Source organism: Lynx rufus, unplaced genomic scaffold, assembly GCF_022079265.1.
Source record: "Lynx rufus isolate CCGP_SWC_20201006 ecotype Redwood Valley unplaced genomic scaffold, mLynRuf1.p SCAF_3, whole genome shotgun sequence".
In the NCBI taxonomy this organism is placed as follows: Eukaryota; Metazoa; Chordata; class Mammalia; order Carnivora; family Felidae; genus Lynx; species Lynx rufus.
The window spans coordinates 105,544,010-105,562,131 of record NW_025814845.1 but is presented as its reverse complement, the minus strand read 5'-3'; the positions used below and the strand labels follow the sequence as shown (position 1 = coordinate 105,562,131).

The following is an 18,122-nucleotide window of genomic DNA, read 5'->3' as shown; positions in this document are numbered from 1 at the left end:
ATGTAGTAATAATTATAAAGCACCTTTCAAAGGAGGTGAAAACAACATCATCAGATAAATAACAACAAAAAGTATTTATCATCAAGAGACTTTCACTAAAAAGAAATACCTAAAATATATGTCTTAAGAAGAAGAAAAATGATCAAATAAGGACAGCTAGAGACATAAGAAAGATAGTAAAGAAAGTGGTAAGCATTTATGTAAATTTAAAGGTCCATTTGTATGGAATACAATGTATAAAACATGCATTTTTATAATGTATTACTTACATATTTTATAATATATAAAATGTCACAATAATTAATAGTAGTAACACTAGTATAATTACACCCAATTTCTGGAATTTTTTAAAAAGTGATAGCATGAAAATACTGAGGAAAATAGCATGTATGTGAAGAGGGGAAATTGGAATTAAGGTGTACCAAGGGCCTTGAATTATTTTAAAAAAGAGTTAAGGTACTGCTTTAGAGTCTGCTAAGATAAATATGACAAAATTTTAAGAGCAATTACTAAAAAAATAGAAATAAAGACTACAGCAACCAATAACAGGTAAGAAAATATTATGGAAAAAGTAGTTCAAATAGAAGTTTTTAAAGAAGATGGTAGAAACAAATTCAAATATTTCAGTAATCTATAAATGGACTCATTAGGTTTGTCAATTAGAAGATTGTGTAAGAGACATACCAAAACCATAAAGACACAGAATGACTGAAAAAAGTGCTTATTATTCACCTGGAAGACTATAAAAGGAAAAGACTTATTCTTTTCCTTTGCACTTTTGAGAAGGCACTCACCTCTTCCTTTGATGTTTCCGAGTCAAGCTGTAGTGTGAGATACATAACGATATGAGGAGTGTTTAGGATATTTTGCTGGATCCCTTCAACCTCTTCTCCCCACAGAAGTTTGACTAAATCACTTGTGTTCGACTGTGTCTTTTTCTGTTTTGGTTGAGTTGTTTCCTTTTTCACAGCATATGCATTCTCAAATGTCAGTTTTACCTTTAACAATTAAACAATGTGCTGATTTTTCAACAAGGGAAAGTCAGCAGCAGTTTTCACAAAAAAGGGTCTGTACATGCATATATATTCAGGTACACACAGTATATCTAAATATCATCCTAGAATGTGAGCTCTTTACGGAAGGGACTATGTAGTCTATTTACATTTCTATCTCTAGCTCCTAGCCTAGCACATATTATTACAAATATTTATTGAGTAAGAATTTATAATTACGTGTACAAAAATTCATTTATTTAGTCACTGTATTCTAAGTTACTGACAACAAAAGGAAATGCCATGGAAAAACAAGAATTCATATGATCTCATAATTTCAAAAACAGCAACACTATTACTATGAATGCTGATAGCACTGATTCATCTGGAGAAGGGAAAAAAGAAGATTTAGGATTAAAAGGAACTTCATAAAACCAGATTAGCTTTCCTTTCAAGCGAGGTGATAGTCAAACATTTTTCTTAGACATTCTTTGAGGTCCTTTAAATTAAAGACCAAGGAGGGGCGCCTAGGTGGCTCAGTTGGTTAAGTGTCCGACTTGGGCTCAGGTCATGATCTCATGGGTTTGAGCCCAGTGTCGAGCCCACTGTCGAGATACAGAGCTTCAGATTCTGTATCTCCCCTTCTCTCTGCCCCGCCCATGCTCATGCTCTGTCTCTCTCTGTTTCTTAATAATAAATAAATGTTAAAAAAATTTTTTTTTAAATAAAGACCAAGGAAAACTATCAATGTGCTGGATCTCGGACCATGACCTTGAGAAGATTATCAGTTATCAAGACAGTTTTATTTCCATGGTTGACAAGATTGGTAAGAGCCAGAATGTGGCCATCCATATTCCAGTTGCTGAAAGGAAGCTTCCACTTCTCAATTACCTTTCCTTGAAAAAGGAGATGTAGATAGTTGAGTTTGCCATGAGTTGGCCAAAGATAACTCATTCATTTTAAAGAAGCACCAGTGTGTATCTTGACTAAAAGAAGTTTTCACTAGAGATAGCTAATTTGGTATAGTAAGGACATCATCATAAGCTATATAACCACAAAGTACTCCTGTGTTTAAAATCTTATCAGAATATAGATGAGTAAAACAGGATATTCTAACTGTAATAATCCATAAAGTTTCAAATTTAAACATTAAAGTGTAATGACTCTTTTAAAATTAGGTTAAATTTGAAGTCAGACGATAAATTCATGCTTGATCAAGAATAAAGAAGTCTGCTCAACATATTTTAATATGTATATTAAATCATCACACTGCATCCTTTAAAAGAAATCATGCACAACCTAAATATATACAATTTTTGTCAATCAAACCCAAATAAAGCAGGGGGAATGTCTAGCCAATATTTAAAAGCAGATAAAATTGTACACATTAAGTTATATTTTGAGGGGAAATCTTTAAAAGCTATTATCAAGATAGTAATATATCAAGATAGTAATAAATAATCTCTAATTTTTAATAATTTATTATAAGAGTTACCATTTTTAAGGCCAACTTTATTTTATTTTATTTTTTTTTATGAAGTTTATTGACAAATTGGTTTCCATACAACACCCAGTGCTCATCCCAAAAGGTGCCCTCCTCAATACCCATCACCCACCCGCCCCTCCCTCCCACCCCCCATCAACCCTCAGTTTGTTCTCAGTTTTTAACAGTCTCTTATGCTTTGGCTCTCTCCCACTCTAACGTCCTTTTTTTTTTTTTTTCCTTCCCCTCCCCCATGGGTTCCTGTTAAGTTTCTCAGGATCCACATAAGAGTGAAACCATATGGTATCTGTCTTTCTCTGTATGGCTTATTTCACTTAGCATCGCACTCTCCAGTTCCATACACGTTGCTACAAAAGGCCATATTTCATTTTTTCTCATTGCCACGTAGTATTCCATTGTGTATATAAACCACAATTTCTTTATCCATTCATCAGTTGATGGACATTTAGGCTCTTTCCATAATTTGGCTATTGTTGAGAGTGCTGCTATGAACATTGGGGTACAAGTGCCCCTATGCATCAGTACTCCTGTATCCCTTGGGTAAATTCCTAGCAGTGCTATTGCTGGGTCATAGGGTAGGTCTATTTTTAATTTTCTGAGGAACCTCCACACTGCTTTCCAGAGCGGCTGCACCAATTTGCATTCCCACCAACAGTGCAAGAGGGTTCCCGTTTCTCCACATCCTCTCCAGCATCTATAGTCTCCTGATTTGTTCATTTTGGCCACTCTGACTGGCGTGAGGTGATACCTGAGTGTGGTTTTGATTTGTATTTCCCTGATAAGGAGCGACGCTGAACATCTTTTCATGTGCCTGTTGGCCATCTGGATGTCTTCTTTAGAGAAGTGTCTATTCATGTTTTCTGCCCATTTCTTCACTGGGTTATTTGTTTTTCGGGTGTGGAGTTTGGTGAGCTCTTTATAGATTTTAGATACTAGCCCTTTGTCCGATATGTCATTTGCAAATATCTTTTCCCATTCCGTTGGTTGCCTTTTAGTTTTGTTGGTTGTTTCCTTTGCTGTGCAGAAGCTTTTTATCTTCATAAGGTCCCAGTAATTCACTTTTGCTTTTAATTCCCTTGCCTTTGGGGATGTGTCGAGTAAGAGATTGCTACGGCTGAGGTCAGAGAGGTCTTTTCCTGCTTTCTCCTCTAAGGTTCTGATGGTTTCCTGTCTCACATTTAGGTCCTTTATCCATTTTGAGTTTATTTTTGTAAATGGTGTGAGAAAGTGGTCTAGTTTCAACCTTCTGCATGTTGCTGTCCAGTTCTCCCAGCACCATTTGTTAAAGAGGCTGTCTTTTTTCCATTGGATGTTCTTTCCTGCTTTGTCAAAGATGAGTTGGCCATATGTTTGTGGGTCTAGTTCTGGGGTTTCTATTCTATTCCATTGGTCTGTGTGTCTGTTTTTGTTAAGGCCAACTTTAAATACATGATGAATACCAACATATGTAGTCATTCTTTTTAAAAGTGAGCTTTATATATTTATATGTTTTCATAAAAAATATTAAGCATATTATTTTTAAAAACTCATTCATAATCACACCAGCCCATCTAATTATTGTTAGTATTAGACTATACAATAAATTTGTCCTGATGAATAAAACCTTCCAAAAGAAAAATGTCCTTTTTTGTTAGCAAGGAGGGACTATTTATGATTGTATTCCATTTTGCTTATCTGTAATTGTCTGTCTGTGGCATTTCAGGGGCACCAAATTATCTCTGTCTACCTAACGTGGATTTAGTTAAATAAACATCTTTTCTAAAATAAATCTCAGATTTATGGTATTAAGTAGAAAAGAGACATGAAGTCTAAATTCATCAATATGTATATATTTAAGGTAAACAGAAACTAGGTCAAGATCAGCAGTAGTCTGTATTGAAAGTAGGAGGGGAGAAATTCTTCATAAAATTTTCCTGAGGCCTGATAATCATGGTTTTCTTTACAACATGTAACTGTATTCCAAACAGAAAAGATAAACCTTTACTAAATTTTTCATGTTTGCCATAAACCTAATGTTGAAAAATGGGCTCTTGATATTACAACACTGTGTCCAAAAAAGGCTGAATAGAAAATTGGTATATTTGGGGCGAGGGGTGGGGGTGGGGAGGGAAATATTAGGCAAACTAAATAAAAATATAAAAAATTAGAGATCCTATATGGGAACAATCAAGCATTATCTGATGAAACTTAAGATGACGGTGAGAGATAGCTGAAGAGATGTTGCTTTAGAAAAGATCTTAGAAGGATGTGAAAAAGAATATTTGGTGTGAGAGTTTTTTTTTTATGTTTATTCATTTTTAAAAGACAGAGAAAGACAGAGCACAAGCAGGGGTGGGGTGGAGGGGGGGGGCACAGAATCTGAAGCAGGCTCCAAGCTCTGAGCTGTCGGCACAGAGCCCAACACGGGGCTCGAACTCACAAACCGCGAGATCATGACCTGAACCAAAGTCGGACGCTCAACCAACTGAACCACCCAGGCACCCCTTTGGTGTGAGGTTTTGATCCAAAAAAGCAACAGGTAAGCATTAGATGGCCTGAAAGACTATGTTCTGAGAGTTGAATCTGTAGTAGAGGGCAATGCTCAACATATGTCTGCATAAACAGAAATACAAACATAAGCATAGACATATAAAATCCTTGAACAAGGATCTCATGAAGTGAATGGCTTGGTGGTTGAGGGTCCTTTTATCTGAGAATAGGAATTTAAGTGTGTCCAAAAGAAAATATATGGGAGCCTTTGGTGGTGTTCCTTGAAAATGTGAGAAATCCTAAGAATTTGGGGGAATTCAGAACCTAGACCTTATGACAGGATAGATGGGAGATTTGAGATTGTCCCCAGCAGTGGGCTTTGGCGAGGAACCATATATATAAGTGGAGTGGGGGAGGAGAAATCTGACTGCAGGGAGCACATGATGAGTGACATCCTAGGGAAATAGGTGTCAGAGAGACAGGCTGGGTTTGTGTTGGGAGTGTCTGTAAGAGATATGCATACCAGTGGTGAACAAGGAGAAAGGTGGTCTTCAGAGAAAGAAACATGTTTCAGCACAGGGAGGGCATCTTTTCCAGCTGAGATTCTTGTGGGTGGAGAGGTCAAAAAACCAGGTGTAACTAACCAAAAATGACAAAAGGAAATGAGATGGTAAACTCAAAATGAAAATTCACTAATTTTACTTGAGGCAGCAACAACAACCTAAAATTTAAGACTAGTTTGCTATGCTTAGTGAAAAATGACATACTTCAAAACGAATGTTATACTTGGCAAACAACTGAACTTCTTTTCGGTGGTGTAAGGATGTTTTCCCCTCACCATGTCACAAACTCAAACAAATACAAAGACCGCAGAACCATCCATTAAAATTCTTTTAAGAACTATTTTAGCCACCATTCTTCTGATTTAAGTAAAGTTAGCTTCAAGTGCAAAGATAATTACACTTTGGTCAGACATTTTGAAAAGCTTACATGTTAGGTAGCTCTAAAATGTCAGGATATCTGGTTGCCTTGATAAAATGAAAATGGGTGAGACAACTAAATTAAAAGGTAAGTGCTATTTTTAAAAAGGGGTTGATATACATAGAATTTTTTATAGAAAAAAACTTTTATTAAGAAACATCTAATGTAAAATAGTTTACATGAAACTTCCTATAAAAGGGTTTTCATGTCTGTTGTTCCTTCCTAGATGTTAACCTGTGACATGTTTTATCACTCCTTGTTGTGGGTCTCTCTCAAAACATTTTTGTGTGTGTGTTGCAATTTGCCCATTCTTTCTTTCTTCCTCTCCTTGCAGTTCAGGAGATGATGTGCCTTTCCTCAGGGTCTAAGGACATGCTCTCTATAACTCATCACTTCCAAAATCTTGTTTCCTTAATTACCCCCTCTCTACTTCTATCTTTAACCCTTCCATGTAACCACCAATGTCTCTTCAGCCTCTGTCAAACAAGCAAATTCTTTCTCTCCATGCCATCCTCTTCAGAGATGGGAACGAGAGAGATTGTCAGAATCTGAAGCAGCTCCAAGAGCTGACCAGTCTCTCACTTCTGCCTTATGGCCCTCACAGTCTCTCTCACAACACCTGGCTATATCTGCATGTCTGATCCTTTCTCCTTTGTCTGACAGAAGCTTTGAAAGTTCCTCCATCAAAATTCTGAAGGAATTGAGTCTGAGTCAGCAAATTCTCTCCGCTTGATCCTCTTCTCTTTTGGACAATCTCACTGAGTTACTCAAGACAAAACCTGGAAGGCACCTTGGACTTCCTTTTTTTCTGCAGGAAGTATCCTCTTCAATTCACATTATCTTAAATGTAATCTACTCCTTCTTCCATATCCACAGCCAAAACCTTGCTCAGGCCTTTATCGCCTCTCTTTTGACAGCTGTGAAGCCAGTCACCTGGTTTCCCAAACTCCAGTCCCATTCAGAGTGAAATATTCCTAAAATGCAAATCTGACCAAGTCAGTCCTCCACTTTAAAAATATCAAGACTGGGTAGCTCGGTTGGTTAAGCATCTGACTTCAGCTCAGATCACGATCTCACGGTTTGTGAGTTAAATCAAACCCCACATAGGGCTCTCTGCTGTCAGGGCGGAGCTTGCTTCAGATAATTTGTCTCCCACTCTCTGCTCCTCCCTGTTCATACTCTCTCTCTCTCTCTCTCTCAGAAATAAATAAAAACATTAACAAATTTAAAAATAAAATATCAACACAGATGGTTACTTCTGGGTTCTGAAACAGAGAAGGTTTACACTTTTTTAAAAAATTTATTTATTTATTCTGAGAGAGAGAGAGAGAGAGAGAGAGCCAGCATGCTAGCTAGGGACGCATAGAGAAGGAGAAGGAGAATCCTAAGCAGGTTCTGGGCTGTCACTGCAGAGCGTGACTCAGGGCTTGATTTCATGAACTGTGAGATCATGAACTGAGTCGAAACCAAGAGTTGGACACTTAACTGACTGAGCCACCCAGGAGCCCCCAAATACATATTTTTAAAAATTTTGCCAGTCAATTTCCTAATCTTTCCACAGCATATATGAATATCATTTTTGTGTAACAAGAAAATAATAAAAGTTAAAAAATTCCACCCAAATATCATCTCCTTTAAGAAAACTTTTCCCCCCTCTCTTGGTCCTAAGAAGTACTTGAGAGGTAAGAGTCCAGGACTAATGTTCCACAGGCCAATCTCCTTAATAGGAGTTGGCTCCCTCCAAATCTCCAGGAAAATGAACTATGGCCCAGTACTTAATGCAATCAACCCTGGTAAACTGCAAAATGTGGACACAAAAACCCTGATCAAGCCAGGAGTGGGTGGTATACTACCTGCACAATTATGTGCTTGTAGAATAAATGAGTGCACAGAGCTGTGGCAGGAGATCAAAATCACAAAAGTAGGTAATTAGAAGGGTACTTGCACCTTTGTTGTCATTTTAAATACCTAAAACCTCTTTTTTTCAAACCTACAACTTCTTAATTTAAAACATTTCAAACCTACAGAAAAGTTGCAAGAATATAATAATTACCCATGTATTATTCCTCATCCAGTTTTAACAATGCTTAACATTTTGTTACATTTCCTTTCTCCTTCTCTTCTCTGTCATATTCCTCTCTCCTTCCATCCTCACTCCCACTCTATGTACTAAAAAAATATTGACTGGAACACCTGGGTGGCTCAGTCAGTTGAGCATCCAACTTTGGCTCAGGTTATGATCTCGCGGTTTGTGGGTTCAAGTCCCACATCAGGCTTAATGCTATCGGTGCAGGGCTTGCTTCAGATCCTCTGTTCCCCTCTCTCTGTTCCTCCCCTCTGTGCACTCTCTCAAAAATAAATAAAACATTAAAAAAAATTGAATCACTTCAGAATTATCTGCAGACATTTTAATGTTTCATTGTTAAATACTTGAGCATGTATGTACTAAGGACTGAGGCATTCTCCTATACAACCAAATATAATGATCACATTTAGGAATCTGAATATTCAATACAATATTGTTCTCAAAGTCTGTGTCCAAATTTTCCCAATTGTCCCAATATGACTATTTCCCACTGCAATCCAGGATCAATTAAGGATTAGCCACTGTATTTAGTTATATGTCACTTCAGTCTGCCTTAGTCTAGAATAGTTCTCCAGCCTTTTTTTCCTTTCATGATAGTTAAATTTTTGGACACTCTAAGACAACTGTTTTTGCAGAATGTTAAAACTTGGCTTTGAAAGAAAATGATTTGGGCTTTTTATATCTTACCTAGCATATAGGCTTCACCTCTGGATCTCATTCTGGTATTTGGAATCTATTTGTAACAGAACTTATTCAAAAACCAAACACAGAACTGCAGAGTTGGAACTGGGCTCAGATATATTTGCTCATATCTACTCTGATTATAGATGAGAAAACTGAAGCCCTGAAGAATCTGGCAAATTGCTCAGAGCAGGGTTTTAAAATGGAGATCTGACCTCATCCTACCACATTACCACATTGTAGGTACCTCCCAGGCCATATTCTGTCACATGAAGCCTTCAGACCATTTTTATACCCTGAGTAGAAGCTGAAAATGTTGCTGTTAGATATTTTCAAATTTAAATGCTAAAAAGTCTCCTATGGTATTCTTTATAAATTAGCATTCCTCTCCTCTTATTGCTTAAATAACTGTTTTAGATGCCATAGATACAAAGCAGGTAAAACAACTTTTTCTGGGATAAGTTCACCTCAGTTAGTTCTGACCCAGTAGGAGTGAAGACCCACCCAGGTTTTGTGACAAAGGGAAGGATTGTGCACTGGAGTCAGTTTCAGTTCCTTGAGTTATTAATTCTACTACCTAGGAGAAATCATTAAATCTCTCTTAGATTCTTTTTCTTCACATGTAAAATAGAAATACAATTACTGGCATCTTACAGACTGTTATAAAGAATAAGTGAAACGATATTAGCAAAACACCGACATATGCCTGGCACGTACAAACACTAGTTCCCTTCCCAGGCCTACTCTTACCCTCCCTGAGCCTCCTAGTTTACATGGCTGGTATAGAGAAGCTTATAGTTTTCCCCACTTTCAATACTAATGATGTAAGAAAAACGTGGTTTACCAATTAAACATTATTTCTAGTTAAAAGAATTTTAACTATGTTCTAAATCATTATTCAAGACATGTTGTCCCAAATGCTGGTGCCTGCTTTTGACTATGACACAGCTATAATACCGATTCTGCTAGTAAAGCAAACAAATGTATACATGTTTATACTCAAGGGGTTAAATTAGAATAAAGTATTCCAAAATATTAATACTAGATATCCTCAGGTGGCAGGATTTTAAAAGATTTTGTCCCTTACATTTTCTTTTTTTTTACAGTGAACATGTATTACCTTTATAATAAGAAAAAATTATTTCCTTAAATAATAAAAAGATTTTAATAATACACATCTTAATACGGGACTACATTTTCAAATTATATAGTGTCAAAATCACTTTCAATTTACATTAGGAAAGGCAAGAATGTGCTAGAGTACTGGAGCATTAACATATTCTCTCAATATGATAAATTCAAGCAACTCAAAACAGTTTTTCTTCCATCTTCAAAACAAACTGCTATTTCTTCATTTAGGTACAAGATGTACATATTGGCACATAAAAGCTGTGTGTGTGTGTGTGTGTGTGTGTGTGTGTGTGTGTTTAAATCCAGAACCACACTTCATGCAGCAAGATGCTCACGGTGTAAAACGCAAACTGGGCAAGGAGCAGATAAACGACTCCTACTTCACACTTAACGAGGACATGTAAATGGTGGGTGGAACTGGACCAAAATATTTAAATCATTACTTCTTCCTCTTCTTTTTCTTCTGAGTGCGCATAGCTGAATTTGCAAATGACAATTAAACCTAAGTATAATGTGACTCCACTGTAAACATAATTTTTCTTTTTTGGAAGACTGAAGAGACATGGTTGAACTGTGGCAAGACTGGCAGACACTGGCAACTGACAGAGGCAAGAAAGGAGAAGCCCTTACCCAGGGCTGACATACAGCCAGTTTACTTGGGTGAAGCTGGTTCAGTTGTTAAAATACATAATTCTTCATTACTGATTGGTAAGTAGCTGCTATCTGAGCACCCTGAGGAACCACAGTACCTTGGCTGACCTCTCCACATCTGGCAACCAAAGGAGACAACAGTATACACTATTTCAGCAGTATGGCTGGTGTCTGCCTGATTGTTAATATTTCGAACACCACCTTGTCTCCATCGATATCTCTCTATCCATTCCTAAGCACTGCTGGTCACTAGCTACCATACTTATTCCAGCACTTTCATTTTGCATTTCCAAAGATAGCTACTTTTACAGAGCATCCATGTATATGTTTGGTGTGTGTGTGCTTTAAGAGAAAAAAGTGAAATAAGGGAAATGTTATTTCTTAGAAAATAAAGAATTTCATCGTGGGTGCCAATATTTCAGAATCTCAAATCATCCTGATCAATCCAGAAAGTTGCTTCATTCTCCCACAGTCTAACTTTATTTTTTTTTTTAAATTTTTTTTTTCAACGTTTATTTATTTATTTTTTTTGGGACAGAGAGAGACAGAGCATGAACGGGGGAGGGGCAGAGAGAGAGGGAGACACAGAATCGGAAGCAGGCTCCAGGCTCTGAGCCATCAGCCCAGAGCCCGACGCGGGGCTCGAATTCACGGACCGGGAGATCGTGACCTGGCTGAAGTCGGACGCTTAACCGACTGCGCCACCCAGGCGCCCCTCCCACAGTCTAACTTTAAAAAAAAAAAGTTTATTTATTTTTGAGACAGAGAGACAGAGAGAGAGAAACACAGAGAGAGAGAGAGAGAGAGAGACAGAGAGAGAGAGAATCCCAAGCAGGCTCTACACTGTCAGCATAGAGCCCAATGTGGAGCTTGAACTCACAAACTGTGAGATCATGACCTGAGCTGAAACCAAGAGACGGACACTTAACTGACTGAGCCATCCAGGCACCCCAGCTAATTCCTGATACTAACAAGAGCAAAGCATTCATAAATAGAAAGTATAGCACTTTAAAAATTCATCTAAGGACCTAAAAATGTTATCTATGATACAAAATGTCAATGCTTAGACTATCAAAATAACTATTATGAAAGAGATTTATTTTTACCTACAAGGAATGAAAAATAATTCACTAAATACCTAAATAAGAGCTTGGGAATAAGGTTAAACTAGATAACAGAAAAAAATCAACAAAATGGTATAGTTTTTAAAATAAACAAAACCACATTTTAAAAAACTTAATAGTGATTTTAATAAATTACAGAAAAGAAAATTCCATGACTGTTCAAAATGACTTTTCTAGGAACTGGATTTTCATCAACATATATGGTAGTTATAATGACAGGTTAGTCATTATAGATCTTTTTATTATTGTCATTGTTCCTGCTTACTTAGGATAAGTTTTTTTGTTTAATTTTTTTAAGTTTATTTATTTATTTTGAGAAAGAATGAGCAAGCACGAGCCAGGGAGGGGCAGAGAGCGAGGGAAAGAGAGAATCCCAAGCAGGCTTAATGCTCAGCACTGAGCCCAATGTTGGGCTTGAACCCATGAACCATGAGATCATAACCTGAGTGGAAATCAAGGGTCAGACACTTAACTGATTGAGCCACCCAGGCACCCCAGGAGGAGTTTTATTTGTAGATATTTCTCCTCTATTTAGAATCATCTCCAAAAGCTAAAAATGTTAACAAGAGCCAAATTTTTTAAAATAGTCAAGTATGTAGGGGCGTCTGGGTGACTCGGTCAGTTGAGCTTCTGACTTCAGCTCAGGTCATCATCACATGGTTCATGAGTTCAAGCCCTGTGTTGGGCTCTGTGCTAACAGCTCAGAGCATGGAGTATGCTTCAGATTCTGTGTCTCCCTCTCTGTCTGTCCCTCCCCTGCTCACACTCTCTCTCTCTCAAAAATAAACATTAAAAAAAAAAAAAAACCCTCAGTCAAGTATGTAAGTGCAATTCACGTTATACATGGTCATTTTCAGAATCTTAAAAAAAGAAAACAGTACAAGATGTCCTTATTTTTAATTCATCAAAGAATATAGAAAAAGATTGTCCATACCTGCATAGGTCCAGGAATGCAAGACAGAACCCTTTCTATGTTTTCAGAAGTCACATCCACGTCATTCACAGCAACAAGGATATCACCTGAAAACAGAGTAACAAAGGTGATTGTATGAATATACAAAACCCAAAAAGATCTAGAATTAGAACATTAAAAAGCATCTATTTCTGACCTCTTCAAAGTCTATGGAACTCATTATGTATTTTTATACACTTCATTAGCAGCAGAGGTAAGCTCCCACTCCATTCTTTTCTGACATAACACAGCCCAACAGAGTGCCATAACTAAATACAACCTATGGAGATTTAAAGAGATGAATATTCTCATTTTGAATATAATTTGAGAGCATTATGTAAACTCAAAGGACAAGTACTGCACTTAGCAAAACTGAATCTATTCACTTAAACCCACAGTGAAAAAATTTAGCTAAAATTTTAATTCAATCCATGTGGCATAACTCAGTATGCTGCAGGATTTGCTGTTATTGATCTATGCCTTTGTTTCAAAGGCCCCAATCATAACAAAATGCACAGCACGTTTTGGTAAAAATCGCCTTCTCCATGGCTTTTCTTTAAATGTGTATGTTTATTAAATTTGGTGGCTTTCATAAAGTAAAGATCAATGTTAAAATGGAAATTTACTTTTACAACATAATTAGAGGTAATATCAAAATACCAATGAGCTTTATTAATAGAAATATATACATACAAGGGTTATTTTTTATCATTTCTAATCAATCATATCATTAGGAAATGGACCAAATAATTAATATTCATCCAACAGATATTTATTGAGCACCTACTATGTACCATTTACTGTTCTAGGCACTACAGATAGAGAATTGAATAAAACAGACAAAAATCTCTACCCTCATGGAACTTCATATGCTTTGGGGAAGACAGATAATAAACATGTATATAGATAATAGTGTTGGTAAACAATTCTCCATCAATCTCTCATGTTTTTGTATATCTTGTAAGCTAAGGCACTGAAAGTCCTTGCTCTGAATTATTTTTTCAAGGATGTTTATGTAGTGAACAGCCTTGGACAACATAGATAATGTTACAGGGAGTAATCATCTGAAAACATGTTTAACAAAGCTCTAAAACTAGGAACCATACATATATCATCATAACAGGTATGAAAATTAATTTTAGAGTGAGTGTAGTATACAAAATATTTTTGAAAGTTTAGTAGAAAAATTTCTTTCTTTTTTTTTTTTTTTAAATTTTTGAGACGGAGAGAGAGACAGAGTGATAGCAGGGGGAGGGGCAGAGAGAGAGGGAGACACAGAATCTAAAGCAGGCTCCAGGCTCTGAGCTGTTCGCACAGAGCCCAATGCAGGGCTCAAACTCATGAATGGCAAGATAATGACCTGAGCCAAAGTTGGACACTTAACTGACTGAACCATGAAGGCGCCCTAAAAAATTTGTGTTTCTATAACAGAAGAGTTATATCCACTTCTCATTCTCCCGGATATTTGTTTGCCTCAAGTTTTTCTCAGCATCTCTGTGACTCAGAAAGTGGGCAGTATACACTCCAGGAAAGTTCTTTCTCAACAAGGACACAGAAGTCATTAGTATGCACTGTCAAAGGCTAAAAGGAAATGAATTGCATGAATTAGTTTGAATTGTTAGGTAAGAAATGGTGTGTGCTGGTGGAAAATTTTATCGAGATACATTCAAAGTCAAATAAAATATAAAGAGGTGAAATCAGTTTATCACAGTGCTTAAATCTGTTCCTCAATGTAAAATTAATCATTTGAGAAAATCCATCAATTTCTCAGCATCTACTTAATATCAAATGTGTACTGAAGGGTACCAAGGCCCATGAAAAACTAAATGCCAAAGTTTGTTTACTGTTCTATTTATACTATATACAAAATGAATATACAGGTTAAGAAATTATTTTTAATACAAAACTATTACACATAAATACAGGAAAAAGAAAAGCAACATATAAAAATTTTGCCTTTGGGTGTATGTGCTTTTTCTCTTTTTGCTTAATTATATTTTCTAAACTGTCTACATTAAACAAATACTACCATTACAAAGAGAAAAAATTAAAACTCATTATTTTACCTAAAAATCCCCACTGTGGTAGGTAGATTAGTGGTCTCCCAAAGTTGTCCACATCTTAATCACTGAAATCTGTGAATGTTACCTTACATGGCAAAAGGGACTTTGCAGATGTAATCAAGTTAAGGATGTTGACATTGGGAGATTATCTAAGTGGGCCCAATGTAATCAGAGGGTATTTATAAGAAAGGAGGCAGGAGGGTCAGAGGCAGAGAGAGACTTGAGGATACTATACTGTTGGCTTTGAAGTTGGAGGAAAGGACCACAAGGCAAGGAATTCCAGTGGCCTCTGAATGCCGGCCAAGGAAAGGGACTCTAGAGAATTCAGAGGAATGTAGTCCTACGGATACTTTGATTTTAGTGCAAGAGGACACATCTTAGACTTCTGACTTCCAGAACTGCAAGACGATAAATTTGTGTTGTTTTAAACCACTAAGTTTGTGGTAATTTGTCACAGCACAAATTACCTGCTTAACAATACAAAATGAAAATGAATACACCTGCCTAACAATACAAAGCAGTCTTGGCTAAGCACCAAATGAGAATCAGGAACTATAAATAATAAAGAACAGATCTGGATACACAGGTACATAGAGGTTGCTGGAGAAAAATAATAAATCTTGTTAGAGGAGAAAGACTGGGAAATATGTATGTGCCAGTGGTGTGGGACCAGACTGTGAATTTAAATTGGCTATTTAAATTAGGCTGAATCTGACTTCAGGGAGAAGAGAATCTGGCTTTTCAAACATAGTTACCATACTGCCATTTTACACTTTCAAGTTAATGTATTTACCATCAAGGCATTTATTGAAAAATTCTTAAGTTTTGAGAGAATTAACTTTATTATGTAATTTTTGAGCTTCAATACCAATCCTTCATTTATAATATGCAGGCATAAGCAGAAAATTAAGGTCCCTCCTAACCTATCATTCTAGAAATCCTTAAATAATGGTGACTCATATACTGTAACTATCATTCAAAAAGTTTGATTAAGTAAAATATCACATTACCTGATGAGGCTGGAAAAGAAATAGTGCAAGGTTTTTATTTCTCATTAAAATAGAAAATAATAATACAGAAATGTTGGAAAAGTTGTTGATGACCCCAGCACTGTAACCATAATTATTTTTGCAAATTATTTTTAGTCTTTACCTATATTGGCACAAATGAGATATAAAGGAATTTCATCCTTTTAAACCTCTCAAGTCGTAAGAATTCTGATGTTAGTTCGTTGTTTTTATTTATTTTTAATTTATTTTTAATGTTTGTTTATTTTTGAGAGACAGAGAGACAGAGCACCAGTGGTGAGAGGCGGGGAGGGGCGGGGACCAGAGAGAGAGGGAGACACACAATGCGAAGCAGGCTGTCAGCATAGTGCCCAATGCGGGGCTCAAACCCATGAACTGTGAGATCATGACCTGAGCTGAAGTTGGCACTTAACCGACTGAGCCACCCAGGTGCCCCACACTGTTTTTAGATTATAATTTTAATAGTCAAATAACACATACATTTATTAAATTATAATTCAAATAACCATACTCCAGTTTGACATTTTCATGCTTTTTTATTTTTTACTACTAAAAAATGTTTAAATAAATGTTTTTTACGTTTTTTACCTTTTTTAAAGTTTATTAGTTTTGAGAGACAGAGACAGAGAGCGTGAGCGGGGCAGGGGCAGAGAGAGAGACACACACACACAAAATCTGCAGCAGGCTCCAGGCTCCAGGCTCTGAGCTGTCAGCAGAGCCCGACACGGGACTTGAACCCACAAACCATGAGCTGAAGTCGAACGCTTAACCAATTAGCCACCCAGGTGCCCCTTAAATAAATGTTTTCCTGCGCATAGTTTTTCCTTCTTTTACATTTGGGGACAGCAAACTTCTGTAAAGGGCAAGATAAGTAAATACTTTTGGTTCTGCAGGCCATATGGTTTTGTTGCAGCAACTACTCAAATTTGCAACCGTAGCTTGAAAGCAGCAATAAACAATAAACGAATGTGGCAGTGTTCCAATACAATTTTATTTATAAACATTAATATCTGACTTTCATAAAGTTTTCTTATGTAATAAAATATTGTTCTTTTGATTTTTTTTTTTAATCATTGAAAAAGTGAAAGCCATTCTTAGTTTGCAGACTGTACAAAAATGGGTGGTAGGCGTGATATGACATGCAGGCCATGGTTTACAGACCTGTTTTAGGTTCTTTTGGATAAGTGTCTCAAAATGGATTAATTGGTTTAAAAAGTACATTGTTGTAGCTTAATCCTTACTTCCAAATTACATTTTGAAAGGATTAAATAATTTCTTTTCTTTTTCTTCAAGGAGAAATCCTTTGGCACTTCCCCACCCCTTCAAGTGAACACTACAGCAAGTAAAAGAACTTTGTGAATGGAAATCAGAACTTGTAGGTCACAGCTTTATCACTGACTGCCCCTGTTCCTGGGTAAATCATGTAATCCCATTGGTACTCAGCTGTAGAAGGAATTAGCTGCATGAGAAGTTCTCTAGGAAGGCCTAAAAACTCTAAAATTCTATCTTTCCAATGAACTCACTGCTTCAGTTTCTTTCCTTTACTGCTGAGTCAAGTACCACAGGCAAAATGTGGGAAAGAAATGTGAGGAAGGAGAGACAAACACAGGAGAGTTCCCTTCAATGAGAAAATTGAAATGTTGCAAGTATTACAGAAGGTGAAAATAAAAATGTGTATCAAATAACAACATGCAAAATATTAAAGAATAAAACCATCCATTATATACTCAAAAAAAAAAAAAACCCATCTTTTTAAAAAAGCACATCAGGGGTGCCTGGGTAGCTCAGTGTCTGACTTTTGATTTTGGCTCAGATCATGATCTCATGGTTCATGAGATCGAGCTCCACATGGGGCTCTGACAGTGCAGAGCCTGCTTGGGATTTTCTCTCTCCTTCTCTGCCTTTCCTCCCCTGTTCATGTGCACTAACATACTTTCTTTCTCTCACTCTCAAAATAAATAAATAAACATTTAAAAAAACTGTTTGGTTTAAAAAAAAAAAAAGTACTTCAAATGTTTTAACTGGAAACAACCAGAATGTCCATCAACAGTGAAATGGAAATATAATAGTGTACATTCCAATGGAATACTATATAGCAACAACTTGGATATTTCTCACAGATTATAATAAAGAAAATAAACACACGGGAATGCACACCATATATTTCTATTTATATGAAGTTCAAGAAGAGGCAAAATAAAACAATAAGAAAAGAGGAGGAGGCAAAATCAACTCTATTGATAGAAAACTTGACTTTCAGATTACCTTTGGGAGAGGGCATTAACTGGGAAGAGGGACCATGGAGACTTCTGGGTACTGGAAATGTTCTACATTTTGATCTGGGTGGCAGTTACACAGGTATATACATATGACAAAATTTGCAGAATGTACACTTAAGATTTGTCCATCTTATGAATGTATGTTATACCTCAAAAAGATTTTTAAAAAGCAAAAAAGAAA

The 18,122-nt window shown here is 36.5% G+C and overlaps 1 protein-coding gene across 1 annotated transcript in view; it reads right to left on the bottom strand.

Moving 5' to 3' along the window:
- The window catches only part of INTU (inturned planar cell polarity protein), an 88,277-nt gene that overhangs the window by 51,757 nt on the left and 18,398 nt on the right, over positions 1 to 18,122 (bottom strand). Inside the window, exons 3-4 of the mRNA XM_047091957.1 lie at positions 12,554 to 12,639; positions 795 to 998 (exon numbers count right to left, since the gene is read on the bottom strand). Of these exons, the coding sequence (XP_046947913.1) occupies positions 795 to 998; positions 12,554 to 12,639 (290 nt within the window). The remainder of the gene's footprint in view (positions 1 to 794; positions 999 to 12,553; positions 12,640 to 18,122) is intronic.